Here is a 20,327-nt window from a genome sequence, read left to right on the forward strand (position 1 = left end):
GCCAAATGATTTGATGACTGAACCAAAGGACATCTTTAATGATGACTTCAAATTTTTAAGTTATTACTTAAAGTTGTACCATGTAACTTTTTTTATAAAACAAATCTTAAAATTGTCCTAACTGTTAAATCGCTAAAGTTTTAGAACACCCACTCCGTTATTTTCAGCTTCTGAAGCCTTCTCTTTATATGTTTTCTTCTTAGCAGTGACAGGGGCGGGATTTCGCGCCAAAATGACGTAATCTGCATCATCTGTATACGTTGTGTATACGTTGCCCAATCACATCGCCGATCATGCACACATGGTACACTACCGGCCAATCACAGCTTATCTGCTCTGGTCTCCAGGAAGCGCCTCCGCTTGGCTACAGTGTTTACCATGGTGAAGGATTTTAACCTCTTAATCCACAAATCCTGGCCAGAAAATTACGTTCTACCATGCGTTCTACCCCTCCACGGATTACTATCGGTCGCGGTGGTTTGCGGCGCCGCTCCGGTGGTCCGCGGCGGTGGTCCGCGTCGACTCCGGCCGAAAAACGGACGAAAAAAGCAATAGCGCTACTGACCACTAGTTGAGCAACTTACACAGTATAGCTTTAAGTGAATAATGTGTCTGATCTTTCTTGCATTCATTGCCCCACCCCTAAAGCGGGGGGTCTGGGGGTCCTCCCCCTGAAAAAAATTAACATAGTAGATGTAATTTCCTGTGTTATGGTGAATTTTGGGAGTTTGATACAAAATCCAGGAGAAATCCAGGAGATTTGCCAATCCAGGAGCATGCCAGGAGATGGGGTCAACATCCAGGAGACTCCTGGGAAATCCAGGAGAGTTGACAAGCCTGCTATAGGCTTGTAGTGTTGGCGTGAGGAAGTGCATGGTTGCTAGGTGTGTCAGGCTAGGCAGGCTAGGCAGGCTGACTCATGGACTGTGTAGTGTGTACAACAAGCACAGCACATACTGTAGGTAAACTGCACGTCCCACCTCCGATATATATGACTCTATTTTAGTCCTGTCAAACTATTGGCCAGCGGCACTTATGACACCTCCCCACTGGTTTCTCAGCTACACGTTGGAACTCCACAGGGCGTGTTATGAGCACACTAGTGGGCGTGGGCGCTGTGGGTGTGTGCACGAGTGTGCGTGCGCAACTTCCCCGAATAGAAATGGAAATAGAAACGAAATAATTGAGAGATGATGGTGTGTAACCGTGTAATCGCTGTGTAATGCTATGTAGAAGTGTCAACACAGTAAAATCGTGTGTTCCTTTGTCCAATTGGTAGACCACTCTCCCAATGGATAAATTAACACTGTGGTTAACTGTCTGTGGCTATATTACAATGTAATGTGCCCAATTATCACACCCAATTTACCAGACAGTCAGACATAAATTAAAGTCCTGCAGTCAGACTATTTAATTCTGAAGGGAGACTGGAATTAAACAAGGGATTTTGTGATGAAAGCCTAACGTTTTAGCCTTGATGAAAGAAGAAAAATAAAAACTATTCTTGAGGCTGTGATTGTTTTTTAACCAACTGTAAAATGTTGAATGATGGTATAGGCATAATGATTTTAGATCACTTATCACAATCTAAGTCTAAGTAGAGGCTTATTAACAGTGGGAGGATTAATCAGTGTAGTCTAGTTCGAGATAACTTACCTCCAAACAGGCTTGATTGATTGATTGATTGATTGATTGTGGGCTGTGAAGGGACTCCCCTTATGAGTCATATCCTATGACTGACGATGGAATGTCTTTATTATAGGCTTTACGTCATAGACTCATAGTAGGCTATATTGATAAATTTTGATTTATTTATCTGACAGCAATTCATTCGTGGGAGCCATTGTGCTAAATAATTCCACCCACTCTTTAACAGTAGGCTAGCTAGCCTATTGCTGAATGTAAACTTGTGATGTGAGTCATGTGACAAATGTGACAGTGTAAAGTTAAGTTGAAGCCACACAAGCTCCCATGGGGTCCTTAATTGAGACTTTGAGGGGGTTCACAGGGGTCCCCAGCAGCCAGAATGACATCGTGAACAACTTTTTCATACCTAAACATTCGTGTTAAATACATCGACTACAGCTATAGCCTATTTAACATCTTTTCTTTTGGGGGTCCCCCGCCACAAACATAGAATCACTGCTACAAGATGATGACACACCAACACAACACAGCAGTGCTGGGAACTGCTGGTGACAGTGGGATCATGAGTGGGATGGCTCATGGATTGGATGCGCGCACAGCGCGTGCGCCGCCATATTGTCGCACGCTGCAACTTCCACACGGCAGGCAGAGGGGAGGAGGGTCAGGGAGGAAAGCTCAAATCTGCGGCTTCAGAAGAATCAGGACTGAAAACATCTAATAATATCATCATCATCTGGTAAGACTTTTTGGTGCAGCGAACGAGGAGATATGCACACTGCGTCACCACATTTAGTACGTGTTCGGGTTACTTTTGCGCACTTTTAAGACGCACTTTGCATGCATGCGCGCCTCCTCCTCCTCACAAAGGAGGCAAATCTCTCCCGACACAACAGGTGTCTGTGTGGGATTATAGTGAGGATGTGGCTGCTTACATGAGACTACATGACGGCTAGCTGCGAAAAAAAAGTGCTTCTACGTTGTGTTTATCGAATGTATAGAAGCCCCCGTGCGACATATTAATGGACCTCCTGGTCTGTTAAGCATTAGAACGTCTTGGAAGTTGTTTTTAATTTGGATTTGGGGAAATTGCGTTTTTAAAGTCACGTACGTTCAAAAAACCCAAACGCTGACAGTCACACTTTTGTTATTAGCCTATCTGTGTCTGACTGTACACGTTGAATGTTCACAAATAAAGTATAATTGACGACAAAGCCCTGCCACTGGACACATTGTGTAACTTATTTTGCAACATTGTATCTCTAAGCTGACTGTAATAAAACAGTCGCAGCTAGGCTAAGGACATTAATCCAGTGGGCGAGATCTGACATTACCAGATCGCAGGAGTGACAGAGTAGGTAAACATTAGACATTATTATAACCTATACGGCCGTGAACCAGCCTGGTTTAGTTGAGCGTTTTACTACTTTTAATAGAAGACATAGATCGACAGATCTTTCATTAATTTACTTCGTCTTCTTCGGTGTCCCTTTGCGTGTTCCTATACTGAAGGGTGGAGACTAACTTGATCCCAGCCAGCCAAGCAGCTGGGTGTAGGCTGCTGTAGTTCCATATTAAGATATACAGTAGTGATCATGACACATGTAGTGATTCATCATCATGATGATGATGTCTGCTCACTGCCTCCTGCCTCCTCTATATGAACTGAAAGGGAGTGTTTAGTAGTCCGTCTGACTCAAAGACACAGTATCGTCTTCTGAAGTGGGTGAAACTCGTTTCTCTTCTTTTCCCTTTCTCTGTTCAAGGAAGCCTCTTGTGAGAACCAGACCTGCTTGTACGGAGCAGGGAACAACTTCTCTGTGTGGACAGTGGACACATTTATTCAAAAACTCCTCGTTTGCTGAGAGCTTCCAGCACCAGGACACAAGATGCCTAAAGCGGTAAGTAGTGATTTTGGAATAGGATACACTGCCAGTGCCTGGCTGGCACCCTATGCTGCTCCTGTGCTTTCAGTTGGGTCAGTTTGCAAACTTCATCTGAAAGTTGGGTCATAGTAGGCTTGATTCACATTAGATTTTAGCCTTTTCTGAGTTGAGTGAGGGCTGTTTGAGTTAGCAAATGTAGTCTGTTCTTATGTGATTTAAATGAACTAGGATGTTTTAGGGCTTGTATTTGGGAAATGCATTTCTTGTAAGAAATTCTTACAACCCAGTTCAATTATACTGAAAGAGCCAGGTATTGTTTTAGTGTGTCTTAATTTAGTCACATTACTGAACCACGTAATACCAATAGTCAGTGTGGAACCTCTCCCTTAGACCTGCCCACCAGATGACATCATGGTCTTTGATGTGATTTGCCACCTTACCTCCTGTAAAATAGGGAAAATGTTGCAAAGCCATGGTCATTGAACTAAAGAGGAACTCCTTGTCTGATCTAAAACTGCAGTATTGTACAGTATTTTACTCATTCTGATTATATTGTATATACTGTTAGTGTCCATCACTTAACAGAGGACACTCTTTTGTGGAGTGCCATTAGTCTATAACTGGAATGCCACATACATAGATAGCGGTGTGACCTGTGCTTGTGAACATTAACTTTTTTTGTAATAAGAAATGACAGAACTTAAGCTGTAATCTTACATGTGATGTCAGCATGACATGCACACAGTTTAATTGACATTGATGTATTGTAGATGTATACATGTCTCTAAACTTTTAGCTTTTGCAGAAATGTAGAATGTACCTTTGGCTCAAGAAGAATATATACAGTCAACCTTTCTATATTCTTTATTGAATTCTTTATCAGGCTGTGTATTGGTGTGACGTCATAATTAAAGGGGCAGGAACTGTTTTCTTCAGAGCCAGTGAATACACTGATCCGTCAGGTGGAACAGGAAGGTGTGGCCACATTCAGCTGGAGACACATACTTCTCGTTGAGGAAGCAAAGACTAGAATTTCTTTGGGCCCACTTAACCTCTTATCCCATAAATACCCCAGGGCTCTATACAAGGACCACTATTTTGCCAAATATCTGCCCCCAGTATAGGGTCGATAGGGATCATGTGTGGTTAAGAAATAACAATTTGCTGAAGGCCTTGTTGTTGATTTGCAGGTAGTTGTATTTGATCATCATTTATTTGGGGTGGAAACTTCTTATGTCCTAAGTAACTGTTACTTTTATGGAAATGGGGAAAAAATAACCAGTGGATCTAACATAGATATTATTTAGTCACAAGTAATGTTAATACTTTTACACTGAGACACACTTAACGCCACACATTGACTTAACCTCACTTTCACTTAAAGGAGTAGTTCACCCCCAAAATGACTTTTTTTCTATTGATTAGTCATGCCATGGAGAGTAGAGTTCAATAATATTTTTTGGTTTTTGTCACATTCCAAAGACAAAAATTTGATTCGAGTAAATTTACCCCCATTGATTCCGGATGGTGACCCGTTTTGAAATGGGTCACCATCCGGAATGAATGGGGGTAAATTTATTGTTATCACATTTCTGTCTTAGGAATGTGACAAAAACCAAAAAAATATATTGAACTCTAGTCTCCATGGCGTGACTAATCAATAGAAAAAAAGTCATTTTGGGGGTGAACTACTCCTTTAACAAATTTTAAGTGAAAGTAGCAACAATGGAGATCTACAAGCTCACAATGCATCACATCATGACACCTTGTGAGCTTGTACTGATTATTGTTTTTTTTTCTACTTTTATGTCACACTGTAGTATGACGAGGTTGAACATTCATGACAATAAAAATAAACATTGAGTTGAACTATGGCGATACAAGGTTTCTGCCCGACAACGACAAATATTCTTTCTATATGAGAGTAACCTCGCCTCACCAGGCTTTCCCCTGAGAGAAAGCCTGGTCTTCGTTTACTAAACGGGCCGTTTGATCCGGTCGGGAGCGGAAGAGCTCTTACGTTTTTCTGTAGTCCAAAACGGACTACACTTGGCCGGAAACAACGACCGGAAACAGTTTCAACCCAGTTTAGCGCATGCGCAAGTAGTTAGCGCATGCGCAAGTACGGGTTAAAACTGTTTCCGGTCGTTGTTTCCGGCCAAAGTGTAGTCCGTTTTGGACTACAGAAAAACGTAGGAGCTCTTCCGCTCCCGACCGGATCAAAAGCCCGAAATTGGAAGCCAGCCCAGGCTAATATGAGAGAGAGTGCAAGAGCATTAATAACGCAGACTCTCCGCCTCTCCCTTGCCTCCCTCTCTTCACTGTTAGGGAAACTTTAAGTAGGCACATTGCATCCAGTAATGACATTTTAAAGACCATCTATTATGGAATTCAGTTTGAAGTGGATGTGTGTGTGTCCACACACTGTGAACTGAAAACACATTTTGTGGCAACAGTGTGTCTCAGATGTTAGCAACATGCTAGCCAAAACCCTAAAAGCACTTTAATGAACAGCAAGAGTGAGTGAGTGACGCGGGCCTGCTGTTGAACAGTGCACCGCATTGTGCCCACCATTAGCACACCGCGCTCCCATGTCCCAGACAGCGTCATAAACTGTGTTGCTGGTTTGTTTAGAACGGCCCCGGGGTTGTCATGAGTGTCACTGTTGAAATGACGCCATCGTCTGTGATAGCACTGCCGCAAATACCCCGCCGGTAGACACAAAACTCTGCCTTTTTGAGTGATAATGGCAGACTGTTTTCTTTTCCATGCTATCAATGAGACATGAGCTGTGGTACTGGTTAGTTCTTTCCCCCTGGTCCGTCTGGCCTGATTGAAAATGGCATGAAACATGGAAGAGACATAATCTCAGCTTTAAATAAAAATACTCTCTTTATAGTACTCTCCCAGTAATCGGGATCCTCACAACACTGAAGTCTATTCTTAGAGTTCTTAGTTTTGGTCTGTAAACATGGTTTCATGTTTTGGCAGCGACAGCTTTCCTAACTTGATGGGCTTTCTAGAGCAGTACTTGTGACAGTGACATGGCAGGGAATATGCAACTTCCCCCATAACGATTCATTTAACCATATGAACCCTGGGGCAAATATTTATCAAAAATCACAGGTCTACACGCTTACAACATGTGAGCTTGTAGTTAGTGAAAAGAGGGGCCTAGTATAGAAGTACATAGAGTTTTCCAGGCTCCCCCAGAGTTAGTGTCGAAGTGTCCTTGAGCAAGACTCTGAACCCCTAATTTCTCCTGATGAGCAGGTTGGTGCCTTGCATGGTTTCCTCCACCATCGGTATAGGAATGAATGAATGAATGCAAGTGTGTGTGAATGGGTGAATGTAATGCACAATCTGTGTAAAGCACCTTGGATAAAAAGCGCTATATAAATGCACCATTTACCATTTTATTTACAGTAACAAAGTATAGAGCCCTGAGGAACCCCTTCAAAAAAGTACAGGCATCAGCTTCTTTTTGCCATGTTTTCAAACTTTCAATTGCATGTTGTTGAAATGCTTGGCTTCAGAAGGAACCACGAATCCCAGGGGATAGAGAAGGTCAAGTCACATTCAAGGAGTCGACGACAAGGATCCTGTGTGACTCATGTTTCACATATCTGAATGAGACATTGTCATGCTGGAAACCTACGGAACTCCTTGGCTCTCCCAGAATCCTGTTTCCCTGTATGGTCACGGCCCACACATAGAAACCACGTCAGGCGTGGCTGTGGCCAAACATGTATGGGTGTTTCCTCTGCATGTCCACTTCCATTGTTTCAGCTTGTCCCTCTAAATAACTGATATAAACTGAATGAGATGCTGCCACGCCCACAGGAGGTCCATTCCAATCATTTCATCACCATTTCACATTGGTATACTTCAAAGACAATGTTGGTAGCATTTGTGGCTCGGAATGTTGTGGCGATAAAGTATCTCTCTTTTACTTGTAACCTCTTATGCCGTATGTTTGTTGGAGGCGAGTGTTTTGCATCGAAAAAACAAACAACTACCGATGATGTCATTGGCAGGCAAGTTTCTGAACAACCAATGGCATTGTATAATCAGCATTCTCACTAATTTAGTGAGAACCAATATTATATAAAGAAGTGCTCCTTTAATGCCTCAGGTTCATTGCCACGTAACGTTCTATGTGTATGTATGTGTTCATGCCACCAAACAACACTGGACCTGACCTGTCCCCCGAGTTGGCTCTGTACTTGCCAGTTGTTGTTTTTTTTTCACTCTACACCAAATCTCTTCACCAAAAATAGCCCATTTTGGCTAATGGGGGAAATCTCGCTTTTGCGAACGCCCATCATTTCGACCGGAGGTTAGCGACTCACTCCACGGAGGTTAAGGTTAGGGTGAGGGTTAGAGTCGGGTGTCGAAAAGATGACATGTCGAAAAGATGACATGTAGTAACAGCGACACGCTCCCTGGCTAATGGTACACCCACAATATGGATGTTGGGGTTCAAGTGGCTTAACAAAAGTGAGTTTTAAGCATATTTCGATAATTGAGATATCGTTTATCACATTTATTTTGGCCATGATAATTCATATGATCCCTTCCCTACCGCGGTGTGCTGTGTAAGTAACTTTTTTTTAAGTGATTAAAAACCTTTTAATGAAAGAAGGATTGCCTCTCACACTCCTTCCGCCCTGTGCTGCCATACAGACTAGTGTTAGTGACTAGAGAGTCAGGGTGCTTTATAGCTTCACTATTATTGCTCTGTGTGCATTTCAGCAGCGTCCCCATGGCTACACCCCCCCCCCCCCCCCCCCGTCGCAAAAAGACTCTCGTAAAGCCATGCGAACCATTGCACGGGGTTAAATATTGAACGCTCTCCACTGAAGAATGCACGCGCAACCCATCGAGAGTTTAACCACTGCGGTCGTCAGATGATGACCATCTCGTTTTTTGTGTAATACTTAACCTGAACAAGCTGTAGTTTATGCCTACTTTCCTTGGTACGACAGTGTCGCGTGTCGAAAATAGACGATAGAGGGTATGCATCATATGCCACTCATCTAGACTGAGTGGCAAAACATAAAGCAGCTTGAAGCATTGGTGTTTGGAAGTGCTCGTTGGGAAACTCCTCCTTCTCCTCACTCCTACTGACTCCTCATGACTCCTACTAGGGGTGGATGATATGGAAAAATACAATATCACAATATTTTTCCAAGCTCTATCACGATACTCGATCTTGTCACAATTCTTTTTCATGTTGGATTTTATGGTTATTTTTCAAGTTATTTAACACAACCACCCACAAGAAAGTAACAAAAACTAAAAGAAAAAGGAGTAACAGACCATTTAGACCAGTGGTCCTCAAAGTGGGGTCCAGGGACTCTCTGGGTTCCTTTTGGGAGGTCTAAATTGACCCTTACAATTATGTAACTCTGACAGTATACAAATGAAACCAAATGGACCCTTACGGGTCCATTTGGTTTCATTTGTATACTGTCAGAGTTAAGGGGAGACCTTGAGAACTACTACTACTGATTTAGATCAAAATGCAGGTTTAAATGAATTCTGCAATGAATCTCTGTATTAACAATTCAACAAGGCTCCCTCATTGTATCACAATATATATGATATCTCTGAAAAGGCATATCGTGGAGACATTGTATCGTCTCATCGATATTTATCACCATGTCATCCACCCCTAACTCCTACTGACTGCTCATGACTCCTGCTGACTCCTCATGATTCTTACTGTTTTTTTGCCACTCCTGCATAACTTCCAAGTAAGTGCATACCCTCTATTCACAAGCTCACGACGCGTCTTGTGAAAGCGACGCGCCGTGAGCATGTGAATCGTCTATTTTCGGCACATGACGCCATCATTGGGTGAAGTATGGTTCAGGCTTTACCCTCAACAGGGAGGGAGGTTGAAGGGTTAACGGGACCAGACTATGACGCCTCGCAGCTCTTCTCTGTTCCTGGCATGAAAGAGGCTTTTCAGGGAGACGGTACTTGTTACCATAGCACGACTGAACCACACTGCTCTTCACAGTAATGGTTCAGTCCTCTGTTGTTCTTTCTTTCAAAGGGGTTAATAAAATAAAAGTAAGTCTTGTAGTCTGTGGTCTGGACAGCAACGGTTCTCAAAGTCAAACACGGCACTTGTAGGGTTACATAACAAAAACAAACAGTCTGATGGCTTCATGTGTGCGCTGCTCTGTGAGCTTAAGACTAAGTCTTAAGACTTATTTCATACTTCAGTGTACAATTGGTGTCGTGCAATTCTTTTTTTTTTTTTTTGAAAATCGCTATTCTTGACAGAATTTGGCAATTCATTTTGTCCATATTTTCAATGCCTTTTATCGGCTAATGACGCGCCCAAAGCCAGGACGCCAGGTTGAAAGTCGTTTGAAAAAAATCTGTGCTGAGATTGAACCGTCAATCCTGTCAAAATGCAAAGCATTCTGTAAGAGGGACTTTATATGGTTAATATCCATATTATAAATAACCCTGGCTTTTCCTCTGACTAAGGCTGCTCATTGTGGAACGCCGCGTCCTTGCCTGCTGGGTTATATTTTTAGCCTTATGTGTCATGTTGTCTTTATGGCTCTGAACGGGGTCCTGAGTTTATTGTGAGTTCTACCGTCCCATCCGAGGACTAAAACTCCACGAGATCAGATATCACTCCGTCAGAGGTTTTGTGTCTGCACGCTCATATGTTCCGACCTACGCTGGTCAGGGGTGTGTTTTTCTTGGTTCACCATCTATAATTGGTGTAAATATAGACCTCCATGTTGAGAGAAATGTCCTGCTGCATCTTTTTAAGACGATCTGGAGTCTTGACCCACAGATTCAGCCTTTATAGAACAAGCTGCGTCTCGTTCTACGTTCTATAACTGTTCTCTGTTCGGTGTAGCTGTTAATCTCCGGGTCCATTAGAATGCAGACGGATGCTGCAGAAAAACCACTGGGGACCCACAACTGAAAGGAGATCTTTGTTTTGCTGTGTAAATGGAGGGGTTTTTCTCTCTCTCTCAAACTTTTTTTTTCTCTCTCGCTGAGATGCTGTTTCACACCAGCAGTGCCTCTCGCTTCTGACTTATGATCAGGTTTTGATTGCCACAGGCAGACATTTAGTTATTTCTTTGATTTTGTTTAATTTTAGGCCAAACAGAGAGAGACGAAGGACACTCAGGTCAGAGAGGGGGGAAGACATGTAAGCAACGCAGGTCAACTAGCAGGAATCAAAGCTTGGTGATTGTGTGATCCATCGTTAAGTAGTGACTTTTGAAACCAATGCTTGGTTTATGATTGAACGAAAACCTGTACCCCACAAAAGGCAGGTTTTGTCTACTTTAAATTCAAATAATACAGGTGTTTTCAAATTGTTTCATTAAGCTACAAACCACCGGTTCAATAATTTATTCTGTCCTTGGGAGTTACTTGGGACCCTGATATAAATTGTTTAAATTCAGTGAAATTATGACTGCGTATGAGAAATAGATTATTAGTGAATTGAATAATACTTTAGTTCAATTAAACTACTACTCCTCTGGAGCCCCTTCAAAGACCCCCTCGGGGATCACTGCACCGGACCCCACTCTGAAAAACCCCTGTGCTGCTAAAACATCTGCACACGAGCCCCCGTTTCTCTCCTAACGGCTGAACTTTCCATTCAATGTTGTCATTGACTCTGTGCTCTGTCTGCTGAAGCTGGGCTGGCTTCATCAGTGGGTCTGTTTCTAGGAAGCAGGAGGAGAGGAAGGGGGGTTGTGAGTCACCAGGCCAGGCTGCCCAGACGTTGGCCTTTTCCAGTGGGCGTCATTCACTCTGTTCACTCAGTTGGAGCCCAACCGACCGACGCCAGATCATTGGGTCCATCCCCATTTTGGAGAGTCCTAAGGCCACCGGTTACCTATGTTTTGAACCATATTTTGACAAAAAGCTATTTGATTATAGTTTATTTTTAAGATTTGATGATTTTTTTTTTCATTAAGTGTTAAGTGTCCCGCGAAGCTTAGTCAATGTGACCCTGGGCGTACAACACACTTTGAGCACTTTGAGCCAAGATGTAGGCCAGATGTAGGCCACGCTTCAGAGCCTGGACAAAAACTCATAAACTTCAACCTACTGTATAACATACCCAAAATATTGACACAGAGTTAAAAGTTGTTAGAACACCACATCGGCTGCATGTTTGCAGGTACCGATATCATAAAAAAGGTCACACCGAACCGATATACTGTATCGGTCGGGTTCTAGTGTGTTGAAGGCCCAGGCGCTGGCCTTTCCCAGTGGGCGTCATTGAGTGTGTTGGGACTCTGAGCTCACAGTTAGTTCCACAATGGCCAGGAGATGAGAGATCTCCCATGCTGCTGTGTTAAGCCGCCTTTCTTCCCCTTCAGGCCTGTGTCCACACAGTTCTTTATATGGTTTTCGTTAGGCCCTAATAACTTGAGTCAATACCCCGGGGGCAGATTTTTTTGTTTGTTCGAAACCCCCGCAAATACCACAGGCGCCTGGCATTGTGTTGAGAAAAATGGAGATGCAAGAACTTGCGTTTTACCTCAAAGTGGTCATTGTGAACGTTCCCTTATGCATCATTGACTGCTTTCTGTTAGTGAATGATGGCGAGTGTTGATAGGTCACCTACAAGCCACAATATTGTTCTCTGTCGTTGACGTCATATGTCATTTATTCAGCATGAGCACACAGCCACGTTGTTTGTAGTGGTTTTGAAGTCCATTGCATTAATCACTTAGGTGGATCTTTAAGTGGACATTAAATTCCCTGCTAATGAAGAAGGCTTCACCTAAATGGACCTCTCACAAGTCACTGGATCAAACATTAACCAGAGAATGAAAAGGCATGGGTTTTTGTGTGCAAGCTGCCCAACCCAGCCTCTGTCACCTGTGTGTGTGTGTGTGTGTGTGTGTGTGTGTGTGTGTGTGTGTGTGTGTGTGTGTGTGTGTGTGTGTGTGTGTGTGTGTGTGTGTGTGTGTGTGTGTGTGTGTGTGTGTGTGTGTGTGTGTGTGTGTGTGTGTGTGTGTGTGTGTGTGTGTGTGTGTTTCATATTTGATATCTGTTTATTTGATGTCTTGCGTTGAGCACAAGAGACAGAGGATCTTTATTGTTTGATATTTTTATCAAACATGTTTTGATGGTATTTTATTGGTATTTACTATTCATGGGATGCTTGCACTAAAACAATTTCACAAACTCTTAGAGCTTGTGTAAACTGATGTGGCAATAAAGTTGTTGATGTTATTTGCCAACCACAGAGACGGATGCATTCCACTGCTCACAAACATCAGTATTGTATAAATTCTAAACCCTATATACTTTATCTTTATTGTAGATGGGGGATATTGTTGCAGTTGCCTCTCTCCATGGTAGTGTTACTTTTGACAGCACACTTTTATTTAGTTTTAGTCATAGTCTTTGAATAAAATGTCATTTGGTTTTAGTCTTTTGGTGGGACTTGATGACGTCGTAATGACAGATTTTACGCTTGGTTGCATGCTGAAAATAGCCGATCTACGAGCTTGTAGATCGGCTATTTTCAGAGCCCTAGCATCCCTATACTGAGTCCAACATTCTGTGAAAATAAAAAGGGGGAAAGGAGCAGACCTTGTATAGAGGGTATAAGTATAATGGGGTAATTAACTTGCATAAGCATTAGAGCTGCGTTCGGTCGTGTGTGTGTGTGTGTGTGTGAGTGAGTGACGTCCTGTTTCGTGTCCAGAGGTAATGGACACGTTCATATATAATGTGCGTATTTTTCTTGAATTCCTAAGTGAGAAACTCAATATTTGAACTAAAATGCCCCAGGAATTTGCAGCCCGAATTCCCTTCAATCCCCCTTTCTGTATTATGAGAACCTGGAGAAACACGGGGTCTGTGTATGTTTACTACGCAAATACAACCCCCAACCCTCCCTTCTCTGAGGCCTAGCTCTGCTGTTGGGCCTGCTTAATATTTAGGCCTAGAATTATTGAATGCTTTAACCAGTGAAAAATAGCAGATATACAAGCTCACAGCGCGGCACCGAGTGCCGCGCTGCGAGCTTGTAGATCTGCTATTTTTGAAAAAGTCGTGAAAATGTGTGCAAATCTTTGAATATATGTATTTTCAAAGCGAACGTTTGTAACTCAAATTTTGCTTCTGGGTGGTCCCTGGAACTAGATATTATATTTTTGAGATGGGGGTCCGTGGCCAAATAAATATAATTCTGGGGGTCCTTCACATGAAAAGGTTTGAGAACCACTGACATAGTAGTCTCTCAAAAACAGACTAACTGAGCTCCAGTTAAGTGAAAAGGACCTTTTCTTTGACGATGGCTGGCCAGATTGCTGACATAGAAACACGGGTTTTAAAAAAAATCTTAGAAGGATTCAAAAGACACTTATAGAATCGGGTCAAAATTCGAATTTTCATGATTTTTCAAAAATAGCAGATCTACAAGCTCGCGGCACTCGGTGCCGCGCTGTGAGCTTGTATATCTGCTATTTTTCACTGGTTAAAGCATTCAATAATTCTAGGCCTTGGGAACCCCTGGCCTCCCATAAAGGTCCTCAGCATGTGAACCCTTTTCTTCATGTGTTCCTGCAGGTCAACGTGCGCGTCACCACCATGGACGCTGAGCTGGAGTTTGCTGTCCAGCCCAGCACCACCGGCAAGCAGCTCTTCGACCAGGTGTGTATGTGCACTTGAAACTATGAAACAAAACTATTCATATTGCTGCTATATTGTTTTCGGACACCAGTTGGATGTTCATAATATTGTTTTTTATGGGAGAATACCGCCTAAGGGCATACTTGATTCAAATCAAATAATCTGAATACATCTCCACTCTTACGTTGGGGAAATTGGCTCTCACACACACCGTAACAAAATTAGCTTCAAACTTATCCTTTCACAATTACTGCTGCATTTGAATTCCTTACTACACTTACTACTAACACAGGGAGAGATTGAGAGAGACAGACGGACGGGCAGAGAGACAGACAGATAGATTGTGGTCTCTCCTCTTCATCCATTGGTTATCTTCCAGAGAATGGAGGAGGTGGTTTGAGGCTAGGAATGTTCTTATCAGAGAGTTGGCATGAAAGGAGTGCCTGTTTCCAGGTAATTCTGATGAAAGATGGCAGCTTGACACAGTTGACAAGAACAGTTGAGCGATGTTGAGGGCCGATGACCATGGCAGTAGGGAAACCACAGCGCTGTCAGATAACCAAGGTGGCTGCTCGCAGGCAACTCTGAGAGCCAGCTACTGTGGGGCAGCATGCAGGGTGTGACCAAACATAGAGATTTCATCCCCCAGTAATGTTTATGTTCATTCACCGAATAGAAGGTTGTTGTATTTTAACCATGCGTTTGGCCCACTCACAGAGGGCACCATGTGTACAAATGATAACTATGAATTTGCTGTCGTTTGAGGCTCCCTTAAATTTAAGGTCAGATTCATATCTGGCTGTGGAGACCTTGGTATATCACAAATAGGTGTTGTTTCTGAACCATCGGGCTTGTTGTTGAAAAAGACGTCAAGCCATAAGCTATTTTTAGCACTGTAGTAGCTGTCTGTCGGTGTCGGCTCTCAGGTGCATTCAGCAACGTTTTTTCCTCACCTTCCAAACCAACTGATCTCCCGACTTCATTCAACTACCGGTCTGTTGTAATCTGTTGTAGTCTGTTTGGTGGAGAGCTACCTTTAATGTTGGATCATGTCCTCAAGGTAAACGGGTGCCATGCCCTTAACAGCCTTGTACCATGATGACCAGTGTTCTGAGGTGGATACAAGCAGCAACCGGAAGCCAGTAAAGGGAACACGGTAGGGTGGAGACATGGGAATCTAGGGAGTTAGACTGTGCTGCCTGCAGCATTGTGTAACATTTGCAGGGGCTTTGAGAGAGCGTGCCGAGAGACAGACCAGCGAGGAGTAAGACGCTGTGAGATGACTGAGGCCTGAGGATAAGAAGAGCTGGGCAGAAAGTCGTCCGATCCTCCCAGATGTTCAACAGATGAGGAGAGAAATTCAATCACTGGATGGATGTGATTAACTAGACTGGCTAGTTTTGGTGGGAATCCCTCTTCACTGTTTATTTAGAGAGAACTGGCTTGACTCCATGAAAAGGGAAAGGGCTACACATCTTGAGGGGGGTTCCGAGGGTGTCCCCAGACAAATAATGGATAGTTGAGAGCCAAATGGACCCGTACAGATCTGTAACTCAGAGAGTGTACAAATGGAATCAAATGGACCCTTAACGGGTAAAAAGTTTGAGAATCACTGCACTGTAGAACCACTGAGATCCATTGATTTTCACACACACGGATGGAATATTGCTGCAGCACCTGAATTCTGTGGCTACTGCAGAAGTTACACGTTTAACAGCATTACAGCACTTTACCAGGGGTTACTAGAGATCATTGTCATTCACTGTTGTTGCATTACTTTACTAGTGGTCGCATTGTTGATTTGAAACGTAGTCTTCTTTGGAAGTGACTGTGGGTAACCACAAGCAGTGTCCGTTTAGAATGCTTAGAAAATGTAGATGCTTGTGGCAGGTTGAGTGAGAGAGCCTCTCTGTTGCATCTCTATTTCCAGCACTGGGAGAGGAAAGGCATTGTTTTATCCACTTCCTGTAGAACTCGTTTTTCAAAAAGCCTCCCTTCATGTAGGTCAGGTATTGGTGGTGACTGACTGCACTGCACATCAAGGGATTCCTCCTCTTCTGATGCTTGTTAGGAATAAGAACAGAGAGTTCTGCCAGTGCAGAACGTGAAGTACACAAACACAATAATAATAATCAAAACAGGAGCTACAGGTCATTTGATCCTGCCTGATGTCATCTTTCTTAATGATGTACTTGTGTTCAGCAGGGGTGGAGCGGGGGGGGGGAGCTGTCCACTCCTCGAGATTTTGTTCTCAAACCAAAAATTTCCCTGTCGAGAGCCAGAGATCGGACCGGAAGAAAGGACAATGAGGTTATTAGACTGTCTCGGGAAACTTTAAAAAGAGGGAATAGTTGTAGTTGTTCCAGACACAGATTGTTATACTTTGACATGACTGTATCCACGGCTTTCCAACGCCCCATAGTGCATTGCGCAGACGTTGTACCAAGCTTCCGGCGCCGCAGCCGAGTGTGATTTACAAGCTCACAACGGGCTGCATCTGCGATGTGAGCTTGTACTGTATGTCTGCTGTTAAACCGGAAGTGTGGTCCAAATAATCTCCAGTAAACTCCCGCGGAAAGAGGTGGATATTTAGTGTCGGTGGATTTCCCCCACCGGCACACTCACCCCGTCCCACTCACTCAGTGTGTCAGTGGGAGGTGCCGTAGTTCCAGACAGGGCTTGCCTCCTTTCCCCTGTATTGGTGTGGAGGGACAAGACAGTATACTGTATATACTGAGCTATTCAAACATTAGGCAAATAGTGTGGCTGAAGTCCAGTTATAGCTGTGTGGTGTTGTCAGAAGCTGCAGCATTCAGTTGAAGTTCAGCTCTGTGTGACAGAGCTGAACAGTCCCGAAAACCTGATTTACTTTAACCCATTGAAACCCAGGAAAGCTTCCGTGTTATTTCAGGGGTCCCCAGCTAAAGTAGTTAATATATAGCATCACGATCATTTTAACCACGATTATTTTATACTTTTCGCTATAAAAAGAATTGTAGATATACAAGCTCATAGCGTGTCACTTCGTATATCTGCAAATCTTTCAATATACTGTGTATGTATATTTTTAAAGCGATTAAAGTTTAGTTTTTGGGCTTTTATCTCTTTATTGATAGGACAGTAGACTGACAGGAAATGGGGAGAGATGGGGAGTGACGCGCGGCAAAGGTCGTCCGGATCAGGAATCAAACCGGCAACGCCGCCAGGCATCCATGCCTATAGGTGGCAATGTGGGGTGCGCCTGGACCAGTAGGCCAGCGGGCGCCCCTAAAGCGATAATTTTTAACTAAAATCTTTGCTTCTGGGGGTCCCTGGAACCAAACATTTTGAAATGGGTTTCTGCGGCCAAATAGGCCTACATAGAATTCTTTGGGTCATTGACATGAAAAGGTTTGAGCACAACTGATAATGGCAACATGCATTTTTTCAGAAAACTGTTAGGATTTAGAAGACATTTTTAGAAACGGCCTCAGGTCTTAACGGGTAAAGATTCAAGAAGGGGGAAAAAAGGGCTGCCCCTCCTGCATCAACAGCCATACTCAGACTTGCGTGCACACCACACACACACACACGCACACACACGCACGAGCGCACATGCACACAGTCACAGGTTTCTGTGGAAATGCTGAGTAACGACGATGAGCTCATTCCCAGGCACATGGAGAGGCATGGCGTGGCCCCTGTGGTCAGCTCTGATCACAGGCTTGGAGTCCCCGACGGGGAGGCCTTAAAGTGGAAGAGCTGCCACTCCCCTACATACACACCCTCCTCCTCCTCCTCTCCCCGGTTCCACTTCCATCTGTCCCTGTGCTGCTGTTCATCCAGGGACGTGCTGGGCCCCTGATTCAGCCTGGGAAAAAGAGTTGGAGAGGCCCTCATTGCGCGCTATAGAGAGAGATATCTCTCTATAGTGCTGCTGCTACTCAAAGATTTGCCATTTCAGATCATGACAAGTGACAAGCCAGTGGGCCAATTACATGAGTTATATTTCGTCGTTGTCGGGTGGAAACCTTGTATGTCCAAAACCGTTTGTATGTCCAAAGCCGATCTACAAGCACACGTGCGAGGCGTTGTGTGCTTGTAGATCTGCTGTTTTCATTACTTTTGTGCGATGAAGCAGGGCTTTGCTTTGCGAAAAAAAATTACAAATTTGAAACTTGGAGATACAAGGTTTCTGACCGACAGTGACGATTTACTTTGTTGGCCGCCCAGTCCCCAAAATGGAACGAAGGCCGACATTTTATTTGAATGAACCGGCCGTTCGGGAGTTGGCCCGCTTTTCCCAATGGCCAGCACGTCCCTGTGTTCATCTCTCCTTTAGCCACGTGCAGCAGCGTCTGCGACACAGATCCTTCACAGCCTTTTACTGTGGGTGGTCCCCAAATTATTTTGGGGGGGTCCCCAGATGATTAACTTAATGCACAACATTGTTTTCTCACTCAACAGTAAACAAACCAACATGATGTTTAAGTCTATAGAGGGTATCTGCACATTTCTAAAGTGACAATTTAAGGACTTTTTAATAGCTCTGAAATGACAAATTAAACATTGGCCAAATGATCAAATATTAAGAGGCAGAAATTGTGAAAATTGCCGATCTACATGCTCACAATGCCTCGCGTTTTGAGCATGTAGATCTGCAATTCTCACAATAGAACCGTGTTATACAAAATGTAATGCCTCAACTCTTAGTTCTCGAAGGTAGGGTGTTCCCAGTTAAAATATGATTATTTTGGGGGTCACGGCCTGAAAAGGTTGAGAACCACTGCGATGTGCCACTGTTCTATTTTCCAGGCGTTGCCGTGCCGTGAAAAATGGCCGCAGCCTGTGTGTGTTCCCCTCAAGTTTACAGAGTTCACTTAACTGTCTCTCATTTGATGCATGTGTTTACCTTTGTTTATTGTTAGTTGCTCTGGTTAAGAGCGTCTGCTAAATGCCTAAATTGTACATACACAGATAAAGTATTATCCACTTAAGCCCCTTGGCACTGTCATATGATGGAAAAAGCTCCCAGAGCTTGTAGATTGGCTGATTTAGCTGCGCAACACCGCCATACGGTGTGTATAAATTCAGCTTATATGCCTATGTTATTTTCGTCTAATTCTCGCCTACAACGACATGCCCAAAATGGGGACGCTAGGGTTAATGTGGTTAAGAAATGTGTGCTTTAACTATTGAAAAATAGCAGATATACAAGCTCACAGCGCGGCACCGAGTGCCGCGCTGCGAGCTTGTAGATCTGCTATTTTTGAAAAATCGTGAAAATTGGAATTTTGACACGATTCTATAAGTGTCTTTTGAATCCTTCTTAGGTTTTTCCAAAAAACCTAAGAAGGATTCAGCAATGTCAGCAATCTGGCCGGCCATCGTCGACGAAAAGGTCCTTTTCACTTAACTGGAGCTCAGTTAGTCTGTTCTTGAGAGACTACTATGTCAGTGGTTCTCAAACTTTTTCATGAGAAGGACCCCCAAAATTATATTTATTTGGCCACGGACACCCATCTCAAAATATTTAGTTCCAGGGACCACCCAGAAGCAAAATTTGAGTTGCAAACGTTCGCTTTGAAAATACATTATATTCAAAGATTTGCACACATTTTCACAACTTTTTCAAAAATTGCAGATCTACAAAGTGCCGCGCTGCGAGCTTGTATATCTGCTATTTTTCACTGGTTAAAGCCCAACCATGTTGCATCAGAATGTCTCCCTTTCAGTGATCTCCGTCTTACGGTAATGGGGCCCATTCCCCCCCCCTTTCCCTTTAGTCTGTGGGTGTCTGTCTCCGTTTGGGGCCCTTTCTGGAAATGCCCCTCCCTTCCCCTCCTCCGCTCAAAGAGAAACCCCTCGTTACTCAGCCTGGAGGATTCAGTGAGTAATGCCGTTTCCATGCGGTGGCATTCCTCTCTCGCACCACAGAGCCCGAGGATCTCGTAAAAAAAGAAAACAGCAGAGAAAGTTTCGATCTCAGTCAGACAGGCAAGGAGGCAAGGCTTTCAGACAACACAGGCTTTCTGAGATCCCCACAGGCTCGGACAGTGCGCTAGACATTGCACGCACCGCATCACGCGGAACCCAAAGCGGAATCCCAAACTTTGACCTTCCGCCCTAAATCGCCGCTGACTGCCGTGCTTCTCACAATATCACTGA

General features: G+C 43.7%; 1 protein-coding gene across 1 annotated transcript in view; it reads left to right on the top strand.

Moving 5' to 3' along the window:
• The first annotated feature begins 2,291 nt into the window (after window positions 1–2,291).
• Window positions 2,292–20,327, top strand: part of ezrb (ezrin b) — a 48,415-nt gene continuing 30,379 nt past the window's right edge. The window contains exons 1-3 of the mRNA XM_080743982.1: window positions 2,292–2,383; window positions 3,411–3,545; window positions 14,118–14,201. Of these exons, the coding sequence (XP_080600108.1) occupies window positions 3,534–3,545; window positions 14,118–14,201 (96 nt within the window). The 5' untranslated portion in view covers window positions 2,292–2,383; window positions 3,411–3,533. The remainder of the gene's footprint in view (window positions 2,384–3,410; window positions 3,546–14,117; window positions 14,202–20,327) is intronic.

The sequence above is a fragment of the Nannobrachium achirus genome, assembly GCF_963921795.1.
Source record: "Nannobrachium achirus genome assembly, chromosome: 16".
Taxonomy (NCBI): domain Eukaryota; kingdom Metazoa; phylum Chordata; class Actinopteri; order Myctophiformes; family Myctophidae; genus Nannobrachium; species Nannobrachium achirus.